This window comes from Miscanthus floridulus, chromosome 7 (genome assembly GCF_019320115.1).
Source record: "Miscanthus floridulus cultivar M001 chromosome 7, ASM1932011v1, whole genome shotgun sequence".
Classification (NCBI taxonomy): domain Eukaryota; kingdom Viridiplantae; phylum Streptophyta; class Magnoliopsida; order Poales; family Poaceae; genus Miscanthus; species Miscanthus floridulus.
This window is the reverse complement of record NC_089586.1, coordinates 133,272,783-133,291,757: the sequence shown is the minus strand read 5'-3', so window position 1 is coordinate 133,291,757 and position 18,975 is coordinate 133,272,783. Positions and strand designations below refer to the sequence as shown.

Genomic DNA, 18,975 nt, shown 5'->3' with positions numbered 1-18,975 from the left:
GATGAACTAGCAGACCCTACGCCCCGATAGCTACGGTGTTTCTGTTCACCAGAATAATCATACTCAATGCCCCCCGCATCTCTAGCTTCGACATCTGCCTTCTCATGAAGGGTTCGGAGGGGTCCGCCTACAGAATCTCCCCCAAAGGAGAAGCTGTCAAGTCGCCCAAGTCAATCGAATGGCTCGGACCGCCACCGAGATACAAAAAAACAAAGAATAGAGATTCTTATGCAGGTTACTCCAACCTCGTCGCAAACATCAGGGCCCGAACCCCGCATGAACACATCTGGTAGGAGCTTTTCCGTCACTCATGCCACCAAGGTAACGTTACTGACCCCGCCTTTATTTCGATTAAATTATGCATTCAAACATTACATATGCAAAACATTGCATCCCAACGCTTTGTGTCGCATCACGAAACGGTCGTCACCTCATTCGATATAGGTGGCAGCAGGCCGAGGTTTGAAGGCTGGCCCGCGAAGGGCTCGAGGCTGCCTCGTGCCAAACAGAGCTAGGGAGAAATAACTAAGACGAGCCCCAGCGGCCCTGCCCGACCCCGCTCAGAAGCGGATAGGGACGTCTCAACCTTTTCTCGTTCAATTCTAACCCCGAGCTAAACCCATAGAATCTCCATCGAGGAGAGGCCATTGGGCCGCCTGAGCCTATCAAACGGCTCGGGCATCTGCCAGGAGGCGGGTTAAGAAGTTGTGAAATGCCACCAGAGGGCTCTACCGACCCCATCAGCAAATGATGGACCCGGATTCCACACGAACGTACCCGTTAGCGAGCTCATTGAGCATGATACTAGAGCCATCAAGGCAAGTGTCGTCTACTCAGCCCCTCCGATTACGAAAATCGAGGATGGGGTAACACACGAAACACGGCTGACCCCTATCAGACCCTAACAGGGCTTAGGGGCTCGAGCCGCTCGATGCAGGGACAGAGGTTAAAAGACCCCCTTTGCTGAGCCCATAGAGTCCCCATTTGGGGAACTCTGTTGGAAGGCAGGGTGGGGAATAGTGGAACGCCATCCAAGGACTTTACCGACCCTGTCACAAAACCACGGAACGAGATTCCGTTTGAGCATCCCCGTTGGCAAGCTCATCGGGCACACCATCGCTGCGGTCTCCAGTAACACCCGACCCCAACAACCCCAAGGGGTCGGATGTCACTCAGGGGCTGGTAAAGGTATGGCTACCTCCCTTCCTCTTTTTGAAACAATCATTACATCAGATTCCCTCCAGACGGCTATGGTATGTTTTGCTCAAGCGGCACAACCAAAACTTTTTCCTAGAAACACCACCAGCCCCGCGGCCTTAGGCAAAGGGAAGGGTCAGATCGTATAAACACTCTTTGCAAAAAAGGAAGAAGGTAAAACCTAACAAAATGAAATTATGAAGCAAAACCATGAAATTGTTTCCAGACTCAAAAGTACCGACACTTGTTCACATATTACATATAAATCTTGTTCATTCGACTAACTATTTCTACGAAGGGAGAACCGCTTCTTTCAATTTGTCCGCCAGGTCCCGCGCAAGAGGTGTCACCGCCTTCTCCATCTCGTCCAGCTCAGGATCTTCATAAATAGGCGTGAAGCCTTGGCTCATCACCTTCAAATTGATCTCCCGATCATAATGAGAATGGGCGACAGCAAAAGCTTGGGTGATCCCGGCACGAAAGGCATCTTCCTCAAGTTGGCCGACCTGTGCCGTGATACCTGTGACATGAGCTGTGAGCGGGCTAGTCTCCACCGGCTCCACTACCTTCAGGGCATCAAGGACCACCCCGATCGCAGCTTGCAGAAGATCGTGCTCATCGCTCTCAGTCTAAAGGGTCCTTCGCACATGGGCAAGCTCCTTTTCCAGCTTGGATGAGACATTCTCGGCGCTCAACCTTCGGCTCACCGTGTCACCAAGATCTGCTCGGAGGGAGCGGACCACCTCGATGTCCTCATCCACCTTCTGCTGAAGGGTCGTGGCCCTACTCTCGGCCTTTAGCCTAAGATCCCGCTCCGCCTCCAGCTCCTTCAGGACCTCGATAGCCCGCTTACTGGCCTGGGCATCCTTCTCGAGCAGCTCGTCCCACTCCTTCAGAATCCTAGCGGCCTCTTCCTCTTCCAGCTTTACCCTCACCACCAGGTCCGTGAACATCCCATGGGTCTCCTCCACGTCTCGACGCGCCTCAGCCTCCCGCTCTTGGGCGGCAGCAAGCTATGCGGCTATATCTGCTCGCAGCCGGGCCTCCTCGGAAAGGCGATCCCACTCCGTCTTCTGTTCATGGAGGAATCGGGATTTATTCCGACTGCGAGCAACGAGAATCTGAAGAAGAAGAAGACCGGTATCAGAAATACGAAAACACAAAAACATGCGAAGAAAGAAGAAAACCAAGCGAATACCTGGGTAGTAGGAATAACGATTTCACGCAGGGCTCCTCTGGCCTGGTCTAGGGCATCCAGCAAGGTCATGATCCCGATGTCAAGACCCTCCCACTCCATGCTCTTGGCATGATCGTCGAGCTAGAAAAGAGCCGACGTCGGATCCTGGGCGGCCATCCATCGGAGCGGCGGCTCCCCCCGCACGGGGGAGCGGCTGCCTCCCGACAAGGGGGGTGGGGGCGGCTCCCTCCTAATCCTATGTGGCACCACCGCCACGCCCGACAACCCTCCGGCCATGTCCGCCTCCATCTAGCCCGCCTCGTCCACCGCGGCCTAGGCCGCCGGGCTTGGAACGGTCGCGGCCACTTCCACCTGGGTCTCCGGCAGCTCGGACTGCACTGCGCCCTCAGGCACCACCTCCGTCGGTGATACCAAACCCCTAGCCGGCTGTACCACGCCCGCCATGGAAGATGCCGCCTGCTCAGCAACCACCGAGGATGCGGGTGCCACCACAGGCACCGTCGGATCAGCCAACACAACTCCAATGTCGGCACCACCCCTGCCCGAAACAAGGGCGACGCCGGGCAGCACCATCCGTCCCACCTGAATGGTGAGACTCTTCTTAGGCACCAGCCCTAGGGAGTGGCCCGTCCGCAAGAACCTACACAAAGGTAAAAGCCATTAGATCAAAATAGAAAGGGAAAAAGATGAAAACAGGGGAACCAGCGGCTTACGCTGATGCCTTCGGCCGGCGGGAGCATTTTGGGGGTGGATCCCCGGATCCCTGCCCTAACTCATCTAGGTGGGACCGTTTCGAGCCTGCCCCCTGCTCTACGGCAGGGGGACTCATCTCCCTTACTTCATGGGGTGCGACACCAGAGCCGCTCCCCTCCACCATCTCATGGGGCATGGCACCAGAGCCACTCCCCTCCACCATCACCTCGGGGTTGGCGGCGGTAGGCCCGCCTTCCCCCATCCACCGATCCTCGGTCGGCACGCTGTGCGAAGCGGCAGACTCTTCGGCCTCCACCGACCTCACCAACTCGCTTCCCTCCGCGTGGAATGGGAAGGGTCCCTGCACGGACGGGTGGGCACTTATCAGTGTGTCCTCGTCCTCTAAGACACCCCAATCCATGACGGCTACCTCATCGTCATCGTCATCATCGTCGTCGTCGTCATCACTGCTCACGTCCTCTCCCTGATCCCGTGCTTCCTGCTTCAGTCGTTTCTTCTTCTTCATCTGCTCCCTTGCTTTCTTGTCCTGCTCGGCCATGAGTCGATTCGCCGCCGCCACGGCCTTGTCCTTTGGTAGCGGAATCGGACTGTCTTTGAAGACTAGACCCCTCGGCTGGTCCCAATGTCGCAAAAGCGAGTATCAAAAAATGGAGATTCAAGAAAAAGAAAGAGCACGGGAGAAGAAGGCTTACGAATTCGAAGAACCCCCAGGTTCTGGCCGCATTGGGGGATGTCCAGGCACCGGATACACAATGTCGAGGATGCCACCTGTGGAATCCTTCATCGGCTCCATCGCCTCCTTGATGCGCTGCGCCACTTCCGAGAAAGGGAGCGCCTCGTCAACAAGCACCGTCCCCTCGAATGACATCCCAGGCATCATCCGATGCAGGGGAAGCATGCGGCCATCAGCGGCGCCACCCTCCTCGCATGATAGGTGCCAATAATCCCCACCCCCTTTACGCCCCGTTCCTTCAGGGCTTGGAGGGTGGAGAGAAGGTCGGAAAGGTGTTTCTTGTCTTTGAACTGGACGCCCTAGGCCCATGACTCCGGAGCCTTTTCAATAAGACGCCCGGTATACCTCGGTAGGGTGGCACTCACATCATCCCTGACGTAAAACCACTGCGAGTGCCATCCCTTGTTGGAGGTCGCCAGATGCATGAACGGGCAACCCTTCGACTGGGTATGGTGCAGATGAACGCTGGCACATCCCATCGGCATGCTCATATCCTTCCCCCCAACCTTCCTCTTCGACAAATTAATGGTAAAGAAATACCACCATAGATCGAAATGGGGATCAATCCCCAGGAAACCCTCGCACAAGGCAACAAACGCCGCCATATGTTGAACCCCATTGGGAGTTAGATGCTACAGCTCCACCTCATAATAATCCAGCAGCCCCCGAAGGAATCTATGCGTGGGTACCGCAAATCCCCGCTCATGGAAGATGGCGAAAGAAACGACATACCCTTTGGGCAGCTCCGGCTCACCCTCGTCACCAGGTAGTAGCCACTCCTAGATGGTGGACAGCGGGTGGAGAAGGCCACGGCGGACGAGGCCCTCCAAATGCCGTGAGGTGATGCTAGATCTGCCCCCACAACTCCATTAAAGCAATTAGGGAGAAAGATGGGCGTGAGCTCGACGGTGGCTACAGGGCAAGAGCAAACTTGACGGCGGCTGCAACATGGATGCAAGCCGGTCGATGGTGGTAGTGCGGGCGTAGGAGGCTAGGGCGATTGGTGGTGGATGTTTCAGAACGCAAAGGCAAGGGAGCGAAATACGGAACCTTGGGGGCGAACCCTGTGGTTTTATAGGGGCGACGGACGCGAGAAGGGCAACCGTCCGCCTTGATCTCCGGGCCTGCCATGCGCACCGCCGCGTCATGTCGCGGGACACACGCCCGCAGTCCCTATCCTCTCCCACCAAAAATCACGGTGGACGGTACGCCTTCCCTAGGCGAATCCGGACTCTCTACCCACCTGGGGAACGCAGGCCACGAAGATTTTTTCTCTTCGGCCCACCTAGGGCCCAGAAGCTCGGTGGCTGGCCCAACTGAGGACGGGTCCACGAATAATCCAAAATCAAGGACGCAAGTGTTACTGGGATCTCAGTCCATGGACAAGCCCCAGTTAGGTCAGCCCTGAATGAGATCCCCGTGAATGGGATACCATGACCCCTCGAAAAAATATCCAGTTGATGAAAAACTAAGTCCTTCAGCCTTATCCGCGAAGGATCCGATACAACCCCCCAGGCGACCCTACTCAAATCACCCGGGGGGCTCGGGGGCTACACCCATCGGGTGTGCTCACACGCACCCTCTGGCAAAGTAACTCCGATGAAATCAAAAACACCCTCCAAGCGGTTCTACTCGAATCACCTAGAGGCTCGGGGGCTACTGTCGAGAACCTAATACCGGGGTACCCCAGAAGGTGGAACCAATAACCACCAAACGTTAAAAACTTCTGGACGGATGAGGGCACCGTTATGTCCCTTGTTCGAATGATAAGAGTTTGGTTCCGCCTCGTCCGACGCCTTTGGGATAGCTCTACCTCGCCCGAGGGCTAAGGGCTAGTCTCCGTCTCGCCCGATGCCTTTAGGGTGGGCTCGGTCTCGCCCGAGGGCTAAGGGTTAGTCTCCGTCTCGCCCGACGCTTTTAGGGTAGGCTCAGTCTCGCCTGAGGGCTAAGGGCTAGTCTCCGCCTTGCCCGACGCCTTTCAGGCCAACCCCGCCTCGCCCGAGGGCTGAGGGATAGACTCCACCTCGCCCAACCCCTGAGGGGTGGGCTCGGTCTCGCCCAAGAGATAAGGGCTGGTCTCTGCTCCACCCGATGACCGAGAACAAGCCTCATCTTGCTCGATGTCTAAAGACTGGTCTCATCTTACTAGACGACTTCTCCCCGTTCCCTCATGATGATGGGTACAGGGCAAGACAAGACGTTCGGGTCAACCACGGCTTCAAGGACCATACCCTGCGCCCTGGCAGGAAAGGTACTGCCAGGGAACGACAGGACATGTGCTTTAGACCCTTCCGGGCGCCGCAGAGCCTGAAAGGTATTACAGGTGCGTGCTCCTCGCCCTGTAGGGTTGTAGGCGCCGCCTTCAGCTCTGGGACACGGAACCCGACGAAGATATACAACAACCACTACACTCCAGAAAAGGATTTACGATCTCCACAAATGATGGACATGCCGTCACCACATTATGGACCCAAGGGAGCGGTGCCCGCTTCCCGACCCCACGGGTCCATCAAATCAAAGGACCTTGCCCACAGTGTTGTTTCAGACCCTGACCCTACGTCCCTCCGACAGAGACTCATAGGGACCAGAAGGCGTGCGGAGCAAGGATGGGCGAGGTTCATAAGTCAAAACCACTGTACTGCAGCCCATACCCTGCGCAGGGCAGTATTCTGTAATCATCCTAACATTATACAGGGTCATCGACAGTATTGTAGGCACTTATTATTCTTCGCACCCATCAGAATGAGAGGAGGCTGGGTAGACGTGAGCCACAAGACTAGGTAGAGTACACATCCTAAGCCCACACCCTTGTAAAGCTAGCCCCTTCATCTATAAAAGGGGATGTGCTTCCTCCTACAGAGGGACCGATCTTTCACGGCATAATACACAACACTCACACAGTCAAGCGGCGATCAAGCTCTTAGCCTCCTTTCAACCCTTCCATCAAAGACTTGGGACCAGTCCCTCTCTCGATCATTTGTATCCCCTACTACGAACCGTTCACGGTGCTAATAACACGAGCAGCAACAAACTGGACGTAGGGACATTCGGCCCGAACCAGTATAAATCTTGTGTCCTTTAGCGCACCATCCGAGCCTAACGCGCATTACTATAAATTTACTTGCCGGTGCTTGTACGAAACACCGATAGCGGCTATTAATAAAAATCAAATATAAGGACGCACGCTTAGTAATGCTTCCTGCAAATGCAATAAACTCACAAGCCAAATAGCCATGCATATCCTTGGAGTCTTTTCTTTTCTCCTGTCGGGTAAGTCTTGCTGAGTACAATTGAGTACTCAGGGTTTTATTCCCCCTATTGCAGGTGACAGGTGGATGTTAGAGCTAACCCTTGTGTGTGGATACCTCCTGGTGGGCTCAGCGAGGATTCCTTTACGCTGCGATCGTAGTTTTTATTTACAACTCTCACCGAATGTTTTTATAAATGAAAGTTTATAATCTATTGTCATAGTTGCTATATATATCAATACTTCAACATGTCATGAATAGATATTTATTTCCGTTATAATTCTGATAACATGTTTATATGCCGCTGTTACATTAAATTATTCATAACTCTGATAAAATGATTTCATTCTGCTGTTATAACAATAAATGTTATACTCTGATGTACATGTAAAGTGATGAAGAACTGGTTAAGAATGATGTAAGCTTTATTCTCTCATTCGTGATCCTGATGGCAAAAATGTGGATTTTCGGGTTCCCCCCTAGGGTGTGTGAAAGGTCCTAATATGGCTAGAGGGGGGGGGGTGAATAGCCTATTTAAAAATCTACAAATCCACTAGAGCAATTTGATTAGTATGACAAATAGCATAATGCAAACTTGCTCTAGCTCTACAAGGGTTGCAAGCCACCTATCCAACAATTCTAGTTGCAATGATTACTTAGGCACACACATTTGCTATGTAACTACTCACTAAGAGCTCTCAAACTTGCTATTCTAAAGAGCTCAACTAGATGAATGTAAATAATAAAGCAAGCTCTCAATTCTAATTACACTAAAGAGCTTATATCAACTAGTTTGCAAGAATATAAATAAGTGAGTAGGGTGATTATAACGCCGTGTAGGAGATGAACCAATCACAAGATGAATATATAGCCAATCACCGGGAGAATGCAAATGACAAGAGACAACCGATTTTTCTCCCGAGGTTCACGTGCTTGCCAACACGCTAGTCCCCATTGTGTCGACCAACACTTGGTGGTTCGGTGGCTAAGAGGTGTTTCACAAACCTCGTCCACATGATAGGACACCGCAAGAACCGACCCACAAGTGAGGTAACTCAATGACACGAGCAATTTACTAGAGTTACCTTTCGGCACTCCGCCGGGGAAGGTACAACTCCCCTTACAATCACCGAAGGTGACCACAAACAATCACCAACTCGTGCCGATCCTTCACCGCTGCTCCAACCGTCTAGGTGGTGGCAACCACCAAGAGAAACAAGCGAAATCCGCAGCGCAACATGAATACCAAGTGCCTCTAGATGCAATCACTCAAGCAATGCACTTGGATTCTCTCCCAATCTCACAATGATGATGGATCAATGATGGAGATGAGTGGGAGGGCTTTGGCTAAGCTCACAAGGATGCTATGTCAATGAAAATGTGCAAGAGTTATCCCTTGAGCCAGCCATGGGGCTATAAATAGAGCCCCCATCAAATAGAGCCGTTGTACCCCTTCACTGGGCAAAACACGCTCTGACCGGACGCTCCGGTCATACCGACCGGACGCTGGCCCTCAGCGTCCGGTCGCCCGATGGACGCCACGCGTCACCAGCTTCAAACGCTGTTCGTCAGATTTCAACGGCTACGAAGCTGACCGGACGCTCCGGTCAAAACTGACCGGACGCTGAAGCCCCAGCGTCCGGTCGTTTCCAGTAAGCTCCCGGAGGCATGTTTTTTCTACCGGACGCGTCTGGTCCACCTTGACCGGATGCAGCCAGCGTCCGGTGCTCAACCCTAGCCACTGTGCCGTCTGACAGCTCGACCGGACGCAGCCTTTCAGCGTCCGGTCACTGAGTGACCCAGCGTCCGGTCAGTAGACCGACGCCAGCATCATTTCGACCAACTCCATTTCAACTCTAACTTCTTCACCCTTGCTCAAATGTGCCAACCACCAAGAATTTTGCATCCGGCGCAATAGAAAATAGACATTTCATTTTCCCGAAGGACCCAAACCCATCTCAACCCTACAAACACCTTGTGCACATGTGTTAGCATATTTTCATAAATATTATCAAGGGTGTTAGCACTCCACTAGATCCTAAATGCATATGCAATGAGTTAGAGCATCTAGTGGCACTTTGATAACTGCATTCCGATACGAGTTTCACTCCTCTTAATAGTACGGCTATCTATCCTAAATGTGATCACACTCACTAAGTGTCTTGATCACTAAAATAAAATGGCTCCTACATTTTATACCTTTGCCTTGAGCCTTTTGTTTTTCTCTTTCTTCTTTTCCAAGTTCAAGCATTTGATCATCACCATGCTATCACCATTGTCATGATCTTCGTCATTGCTTCATCACTTGGAGTAGTGCTACCTATCTCATAATCACTTTGATAAACTAGGTTAGCACTTAGGGTTTCATCAATTAACCAAAACCAAACTAGAGCTTTCAGTGTGTCCGACGGAACCGAGTAATTTAGTGTTCTCCCTCGAGTGCTCAGTGTCTAATGGAAGACAAGCACTCCTATGAGGTATTAGATTAGGCGGTTCTACCACATTGAGTTTGGGTGACATAGCTTCATTTGCTTCTCTAAGCTCAACACTAGCCTTTCGGCTATATCACATTTGGCTAAAAAGAGAATCATTCTTAGCTTCTAGCTTGTCATTCTTAGCTCTAGTCTTTCTAATGATCTTAGTGTATTGATTTAGCAATTTAACAAGATCATCATATGTAGGTGATTCATATTCATCATCATCACTATCACTATCACTATCATCATTGTTAGCATGATCATCACCACTACTATCATCATCATTTGATACCTTTCGTTCATCCTTGGCCAAAAGGCATAGGTGTGTAGAGGATGATGGCGGTGGTGTCGGTGAAGATGATGAAGAGTCAATCACAATTGCGGCCACCTTCTCATTATCACTATCATCATCGGATGAGCAACTTTATGAATCAATATCCGTGAGCCAATCACCGACGATGTATGCCTTCCCATTTTTCTTCTTCTTATGGAAGTCCTTCTTCTTGCTATCTTTCTTCTTGTATGGCTTGTTCTTCTTCTTTTCATCTTTATCACTTGAGTCATCTTTCTTGCCCTTGTTCTTATTCTTGTACTTGTCTTTCTTGGGCTTTGTGCATTGATGTGCTAGATGACCAAGTTCTCCATAATTGTAGCAATCCATCTCGGAGATTGGCTTCCTTCTAGAACTAGTGAAGAACTTCTTTTTCTTGCCATCGAACTTGATGTCACTCTTGTTGAGCTTCTTTAGCATCTTGGCGGTTCTTCTCACCATGAGAGCAAGACTTGCATCATCAACTTCATCATCACTTGAGCTCTCATACTCAATTCTTGCTTTCCCTTCTCTTGGCTAGCCTTGAATGCTAAGTCTTTGTCTTTCTTCTTGGTAGAGGATGAACCATCTTGTGGTGTGATGTGCATGTACATCTCATGAGCATTGATCTTTCCCAAGATTTGAGTCGGTGTAGCGGTGGAAAGATCACCTTGATGAAGCACGGTCACAATATGCCCATATTTATCAATGGGGAGGACACTCAAAAATTTTCTCACAACATCGGATGGTTGTATTTGAGTAAGTCCAAGCCCATTGACTTTCTCTATAAGAACATTCAAGCATGAGTACATTTCATTAGCACTCTCTTTAGGAAGCATCTCAAAAGAATTAAGCTTTTTCATAACAAGATGATAGTGTTCCTCATGCTCGCTCTTAGTTCCCTCATGGAACGCACAAATGTCCGACCATAGTGCATGGGCGTCCTTGTGGTTCCTCGCCCGGTTAAACACATCTTTGCAAATGCCTCTAAAGATGGTGTTTTGAGCCTTTGCATTCCATTTCTCATAGTTCACTTCATCGCCTTGAAGGTGCGTGGGATCCCGAGGTGTAGGGAATCCTTATGAGGTGGCTCTAAGTATTCCAACTTCTAGAGCTTCTAAATACGCCTCCATGTGGACTTTCCAATAAGGAAAATCACCCCCTCAAAGATAGGAGGAGGTCCATCCCCGTGAGACATCTTTCTCTAGACGGTTAAGCCTAAATACGTGAGCACGAGGCTCCGATACCAATTGAAAGGATCAAGATGCCCAAGAGGGGGGGTGAATTGGGCTAATTCTAAAAATCTTTGCAATAATAAAATCCTACGGTTAGCCCACTTCACCCCTTGTGCCTAGAAAGTGTTTCTATTGTTCTACCGCATAAAAGTTTAGCACCCTATGTTCCAATCCTACTCTAGCATGGCAATTCTATGAATGTAAAGATAAGAATTGAATTGCTCAAAGTCAATGCTCAAGTAAAGAGAGAAGAAGGAATACGACGATGTTTTGCCAAAGTATCGGAGAGTCGCCACTCCCCACTAGTCCTCGTTGGAGCACCCGCGCAAGGGTGTAGCTCCCCCTTGATCCGCACAAGGATCAAGTGCTCTCTATGGGTTGATTCTTTGACACTCCATCGTGGTGAATCATCCACAACCGCTCACAACTTGAGTTGGGTCATTCACAAGCTCCGCCGGATGATCACCAAGATCTCAATCACCACCAAGCCGTCTAGGTGATGGCGATCACCAAGAGTAACAAGCACAAACTCTCACTTGACCACGACAAGCCTAATGAGAAGGGTGGATGCACACTTTGCTACTCTTGCTTTCACTAATGAGGTCTCTCACTTGGATTCTCATATCTCAATCACCTCACTAGGACCTTGCTCTTCTTGGCACTCTCAAGGGTGTTTCTCAACTGTTGGAATGAGCAAAAGTGATCCCTTGAGTGAATAGAGGAAATATTTATAACCCCTCATTCAAAACGAACCGTTATGTGCCTCTGCGGGGTGACCGGACGCTCTGGTCAAGGTGATCAGATGCTCCGGTCAGTTCACCTGCCTCTGTGTAGTTTAAGTTATGACCGGACACTGGCCAGCGTCCGGTCAGCACTGACCGGACGCGTCCGGTCACGAAAACTGCCCTCTAGAACCTTACTGATGTTGACCGGACTCTGGCACCCAGCGTCCGGTCACTTTGCTGCTCAGCGTCCGGTCAGTAGCCGGAACCTGGCCGGACACGTCCGATCAGGATTCTCCCTCTCTGGAACCTTACTGGAGTTGATCGGACTCTAGCACCCAGCGTCCGGTCACTCACCTCTCAGCGTCCGGTCGCATCCAGACGACTTCACCTTGATCAAATGAACTGACCGGACTCTACGCCAGCGTCCAGTCACACCGGAACCAGCGTCCGGTCAATATTTGACCCTCCATTCACTTTCAACTCGCAATCATATGTGAATGAAGTTTGCTCCAATTGATCTAAGGGCTTTTTAGGAGCTACCTAGTGCTAGATTTAACAAGTGTGCACCACACCTAACCCACTAGACTCATCTAGGTCAAGCTACTCGTCCATACCCCCCTTAATAGTACGGCCAAAGGAGAAACAAAGTCCTAAACTACTCTAAGTGTCTCTTCAACACCAAATGACACTTAGAACTAGTCCATCATTAACCTTGTCGTCCATCCTTTGAAAACCGAAACGATTTCCATCGTAGGGGCATGACAATCATGATTGCCCAATCAATTGCCATTACCATGACCTAACTTAATTGCATCTGCAAAACACACGTTAGTCACAGTAATCACGTATTGTCATTAATCACCGAAACCCAACTAGGGGCCTAGATGCTTTCAAAGTGGTTTATGGTAACACCTTATTGAATGAAAGGGTTTTGGGTAAATTAGAGATTAGGTGGAACCATACATGTTTGCCCTTGAAGTTTGGACGGAACTCGGGATTGAAGCATAAGATGTCCACCCTGTCTCGATTGAGGACTGAGTTGGTGTTTCTATCTTGCCTTACTTAAATTTGTGTAAACCATTCGACCCTGTATGTGATAGGGCTTGACCTAAACCCCTCTAGTTACTAGTTAGTCTGGTAGTTGTCTAGAGGTAGGGTGCAACGGACAAGCAAAGGGAAGGTGCAAGTAATGCAGGCTTGTGACCCGGATTGGAGTCGGTTAAAGGTCTTAATCCCCCTTTTTTTTGAACTAGGTGATTTCGCCGCAGCTATGCTGAGATGATGCTAGGAGGGTAATGGTTAGGACAGGGCCGGGCCTTCACGGTAAGTGCATTGCGTTGTTTACCTAGCTTGTGGGTAAAGTATACACCTATGTAGAGTTGAAACGTATCTTGATAGCTGTGCTTGTGGTTTTGGATAAGTTACTGACGACAACTAGTGTTTGGGTAAGATTTTGGGTGTTGGTGTGAGTGTTTTTGGAATGGCCCGGCGGTTTTGCCGTGTGCTACCGCAGACGAGGAGTCCGGTAGCAATTAAATTTTGGAATAACAGCTATTTATCCAATGAAATGATCTCAATACGAATTACTCATATGAGCTTTGCTAAAACCGCTTCTGTCCTGTTGACTAGTGCATCGCCGCGGACAATCATCATTTGTTTGCTGCTTCCTTCTCATGTCATGTGAAGTGCGTTGTGCTGTGAGGCCGCGATTGGCGCTACCTGAGTCATCACATCCGCATAGGTGATGGGCTGATGGCGATTGACACAGATTGCGATTCTTCCTGTCGTGTTTGGTTAGTTAGCGTCTGTCGGTCAGGGTCTTGGGACGAGGAATAAACTCTCTTTGGGTACGAGTGCATATTTTTGTCGCTTCACATTGTGGGCCGATCACTCTTCCAGAAGAAAATTAAACACTTGTGTTGTTCTGCAGCAGATCCTTAGGATCAGTACAACACCTGCAGCTGAGTTCCAGCACCATCAATCAAACCACCACCGACAGGGAGACATCTTCAACAGTAACACAGCATTCATGTACTAGATGTGAGCTCTAGGCCTCATTATTCATTAGTACCAAAGCTTATAAGTATCGTAGTAATACAGCATTCATGTACTAATACTAGGGGTATGGCACAAAAACAAAATCTCAAACTCTATGCCCCCAGACACTACACCACTCCTCTATAGCTGGGGTACTGCAAGGGAAGAAAAAGAAAATAAAAGACAAAAGCAAAGTCAGCAAGGATCAGCCCCAAAAAATTCTGCAGGGACGAACAATGCCCCTGCTTATTGGCCCCCTATTATCTCCCCTCCAACAAAGGAGCAAAGAATACAGCTTCAGTGGGTCTGTAAAGCATACATGAGTGTCAATCCCGTAGAGCCCCAAGTCACATGCATAGAGGTCCATCTGCAGGAGAAAGTAGAGCGCCAAATTAGTTTTAACAATTCTTCAAGCAAAACCTTCACATGATCAAGGCTCTGTATTCCTTGCAAACAAATCAAGCAGCACGGTTGGGTTTTATATAGATCAATCTCTAAGTGCAAAGATAATTGGAGCCAGGTGCCAAGTTACTTCAAAGCTCAAAGCCACATTTGTGCCAAGACTAAATACATGTTGTTAAAATAGCACAAGTAACACCTTACAAACCCAATCAAACAGCATATACCTTTTTTATGTTCGACTCTCCAAGCCTCAAGCTTTGTACTCATGGATATGCATCCACTTGGTTGACGACCATTTATTTCCTCTAATCACAGGACAACCCCCTGCAAGAACAACAGGATATAAATAAAACTGCATATAATATAACATATGAAAAGCCGGAGGGCCAATATCTTTCCACAGGGAAAATGGAACAAGGCTACAAGGGCTTCATAAATGAAAAGGTGGAATAGCTTCAGACCTTTCCATATCATTGAAGAAAAAATAAGTAACAAAAACAAAGACGGCTATTGAACTAACCATGCAAACTTAATGGGTCCAGAGTGGCATCTGGTTTCATGCTCCAGAAAAGAAGTGCATCTCCCATCTTTGGTTTGACAGAAAGGCCTCTTTTGGCACACTCTGAAAGCTCATTGTACCATGGTAAAGAACTGGCGTTCACATTTGCATCAGGGAAAATAGTCTCACCCCCTTCTTCAACATCTGATCTGTACCCATTAAAAATAATATATAAGAAAATACAGCAAACTCAATTAACACTACAATTATCTAACAAGAAAATAATGTATAAATATATACTTACAGATACATCAGAAGAGTAGCCATCCTCTGACCACCATTCTTGGTGTTGAACTCATCAAGAAAATAATCAAAGTGAGGCTCATACTTCTGCCCGACTTCATAATGCAGCACTTGGAGTCCTTCACCATGATCTGTAAGGCAGCATATATTAATATGATTCAACAGGATAATACATCCTTTAAATGATCAAAGCAAAAAGAGAGAACGAGTTGGAGATACATAGCTAGACTGCATTTCATGATGGTAACATGCTGACAAAACTCAGTTTCGTGTCATTGGGTGTAATGTTATTCCTAACAAACAACTAAGAAGGCACATATAACCATCAAATTGCGCTATGTGCTATACGTTTTAATTTATCATTTTTAAGATCACGCTAAGCACAGATCTTGCTCGTGAAAAATATAGCCGTACACTAAATATACTCATAAAAATCACACACCTACAGGTGTGAAGATGTAGTCTGCTATCCTCTTTTCAATTGCTCGAATAACCTTGTCTCTTCCTCTTTGAAGAAACATGCCTGAACTTGTCCGAACCCTGCTGTCCTTGCTTTTACCAGTAGTGCTGTCGACAACTGTTGATTTTACCATGTGAGGCTTGGCCAATTCAATTAGGTACTCACACTCTTCCTTAGACTAAGAAAAAGAACAAAGTATCAGCAATCAGCGTAGTCAGATAATCATTGACATTGGGTGGGGAGAAGCAGTTAGTAAATACTGACTACATAGATTGTACAGTATGCATAACTATGAACAATTGAACACACACATAACATCTGAGATGTTTTTCCTAAGTAGACGGTAGATATGGAATTGCATAACCAACCACGTCAACCTAAACACGGTATTTATGAAGTCAGGTGTACTCGCATTTCAATGATGGTGATACACAACAAGAAGCAAAAGAATATATCAGCGACAGACGATGCATGTACCTCTTCCATCCATAGGCAATTTGGTCCCTATGTAAAACCACCAGCAACATATATGCCACAGGGAACTAGTCAACAAGACAAGTATTCCACTGCATTTAATATGGTTTAGTTTGGCCAATTTACATCCCAATTGTCTCATATGTCAGCTCATAATCCACCACAAAATAGAGTTGTGCTATGATAAAATGAAGGCCTAATACTAGAAGTTTAGTCTACCTTTTTATGTTAAAATAAAATGCAATTGAGACCCCCCCCCCCCCCCCCCCCCCCCCCCCCCCAAAAAAAAAAAAAAACTAAATAAAACTGGAATGCAGTACACACAATTGCTAAGTTCATGGCAAAACACATGCGTAAGTCATAAGATGTCCCAGATCCAACTGTACTACCACACAGCTCATGATTCAATCCATCTCGGTCATGACAATCAGATGACGCGAAGAACTTTACACAGATGAGCAAGCATGCACAGACAGAGAGACCGCGGTGGTGGCATTGGCATTGCATTGCTTACCAGGAAGTTGTGGTAGACGAAAGCCCTGGGCTCCCACGAGATGACCTCGGTCCACTGCGCGCCGCGCTCTCCCAGCCCTTCCCTGCTCGCGACCAGCCAACAGCAGCGACGATCAGGATCAGCAGCGGATCGAGCCAAATCTGAAGGAGCTACAGCAGGTGGGGAGGGAAATGCGGGGGGCGAAACGGAACCCCCAGGTGGACGTGGAAGGATCACATCAGTCGTGACTCACCCCAGGTCGCGGCGGGCGCCGGGGCGCGCGGGTCGGGCGTCGGCGGACTCGGTCTCCCCTCCGGCAGCGCCGGCGGCGGTAGTGGCGGCGTTGGGCGCGGACACGGGGAGAGAGAAGACGCCGAAGGCGATGAGCGCGAGGAGGGCGGCGGAGACGATGAGCAGGGCGGTGAGCGCGATGGCGTACCGCGAGGCGTGGCCGCCGCGGGTCGGGAAGACGCGCGGCGGGCGGATCCCCCGCATGAGCGGCCGCGACGGCGCCATGGGGCGGGCGGGTGGATCTCCCACGCGGGAGGTCAGGTGGGGTAGGGGGAGGGAGGGAACGGAGCCTGGAGCGAGACGGACGGGCGGGGCGGCGTCGCGGACGGGTCGCTTTCTGGCCTCTCCCTCCGCGTCGGGTTCCAGTGGCTTCGTTTTCTTGGCGGCGAAGGGCGGGGCGGTGCAGCCGTCTCTCTCGTCTAGTCGTCCGTGCCCGTACGCGCTGGAGATGGAATTCGGTCGTGGCGACCCGACCCGAGCCGCGGATTTGTCTCCGTCCGTGCTTGCCAAATGCCAAAACTGGGGGCGGCGCGCCACCGCCTCCGCCTCCGCATCAGGATCAGGTGGCGATTGCTCCTCTGGGCCGCGCCACTGACAGCTGCGTGCTGCCGTTTTCATGCCATTAAACAAAATCATGCAATTCTTTTTAGACTACACAGTAACACAGTACGACCTAAACTCTGTCTCTAAGAACACACGCACGTTGATCCTGCTCCATCACCACCTTCAAAGACTGAGCCGGTAAATCCTCGAGCCAAAGTCATCATAAACATCTCGCTATCGATGGAAACACTACCTGCCAATGAAAGTATGATTAAATCCTAAAATATTCGCCCCTACAAAGAGTCAAACCCAGGACGTCAAGTGCTACTGAGACTCTTAGGCTACATGCCCTTTCACCAAAGCTATAATACTAAGTGAAACCGTTTTGACTTAACCAATTGTTTTTTCAACATAGTCATATTTGTTATGTCAAATAACTAATTATTTGGATACACATGGCTAGTTATTAGTTGAGGATAAAATTAGCCCAACAACTAGTTGAAGCTAAAAGAATTAGTCCTCCTGTTTAAATGCACAATAATTTTGATTAAAATTTAGCTAGCTGTCAATTATCCCTTATATCCAAACAGGTCCTAAGGCTTTGTCCAGATCTCATTGTCGAAGGTTTAGCTACTAAGGTCATGTTCGCTTCTCTTATAATCCGTCTTTTTCAACTTATTTTTTCAGCCGGAACAGTATTTTTCTCTCACAATAAATCAACTGAAACGGTGTTTCGGCTTGTTTTTTCAGCGAAGCGAACGGGGCCTAAATTTTAGACCACTTTAGTTCTTGATGTTCCAAAACCCAAGGTTTAAAGTACTACCTAAAGTTTAGCTAACCATAAAAAAAATAGATTATACAAGTGAGATAAAGTAGTCTAAAGTTTTAGTCCCAAGACAACTAAATTTCGATCGTATAACCCAAGTAGAGAAACTATTTTAAGAATCTTTGTGCAGTCACACGCGTTTACTATTAAAAAGCAGATGTTTCAGATAGCCTATGCAATATCATATCTTACAATAGTGCCATTTTAGTGTTTTTTATTGGTATATGAACCATATAGATATCAATGAAAATTATTGAGGCCTTTATTTTAATTATTTTTAGCTTTTTTAATGAGCTTTTGAGGCTCCACAAACGTACATGAAAACAATTCTGCTGGCCAGAAACACTCCTCTGCGCAAGACCATTTGGTGCGACTCCGCACCTAGAGGTGCGGAGCCGGTGGAAAGAAGTCGGGTGACAGTCACAACAAAAAAGACTCATGGTACATATATAGAAACTCACATAAATACACAATCCGCCTAAACTCTGTCTATGCATGCACATGCTTTGTAATCCTATGACTGATGAAGTGACGATATAACACTGGGCCCGGTCAATACGTATATTTTATTTGGATTATGTTTGTCAAATATATCACATACAATGTTTTCTGACAAAAGCAGAAACGAAAAGAGAGAATGCTAGTTCCTCTTTTCTCTATGCTGGGTGGGAGAATTATGCAAATTATGCTTTTCTTCTGTTGATTCTGACTCACTTCCTTCACATTTCCAACACCATATCCTCTTTTTAGAATAAAAAACCACACAACAAGCAAAACGAATAGGCGACCGATTGTTGCTCTAGCGCGCTA

The 18,975-nt window shown here is 48.6% G+C and overlaps 1 protein-coding gene across 1 annotated transcript; it reads right to left on the bottom strand.

The window, feature by feature from the left end:
* Positions 1 to 13,869: 13,869 nt before the first annotated feature.
* Positions 13,870 to 17,315, bottom strand: LOC136464884 (probable prolyl 4-hydroxylase 3). Its single transcript, XM_066463835.1, has 8 exons — positions 16,759 to 17,315; positions 16,527 to 16,608; positions 15,521 to 15,716; positions 15,080 to 15,209; positions 14,797 to 14,984; positions 14,501 to 14,600; positions 14,194 to 14,241; positions 13,870 to 14,029 (listed from the first exon to the last, which is right to left on the bottom strand). Exons 1-6 carry the CDS (start codon positions 17,019 to 17,021, stop codon positions 14,527 to 14,529), a joined length of 933 nt encoding a protein of 310 aa, XP_066319932.1. The 5' UTR covers positions 17,022 to 17,315; the 3' UTR covers positions 13,870 to 14,029; positions 14,194 to 14,241; positions 14,501 to 14,526.
* Between the last annotated feature and the right edge of the window lie 1,660 nt (positions 17,316 to 18,975).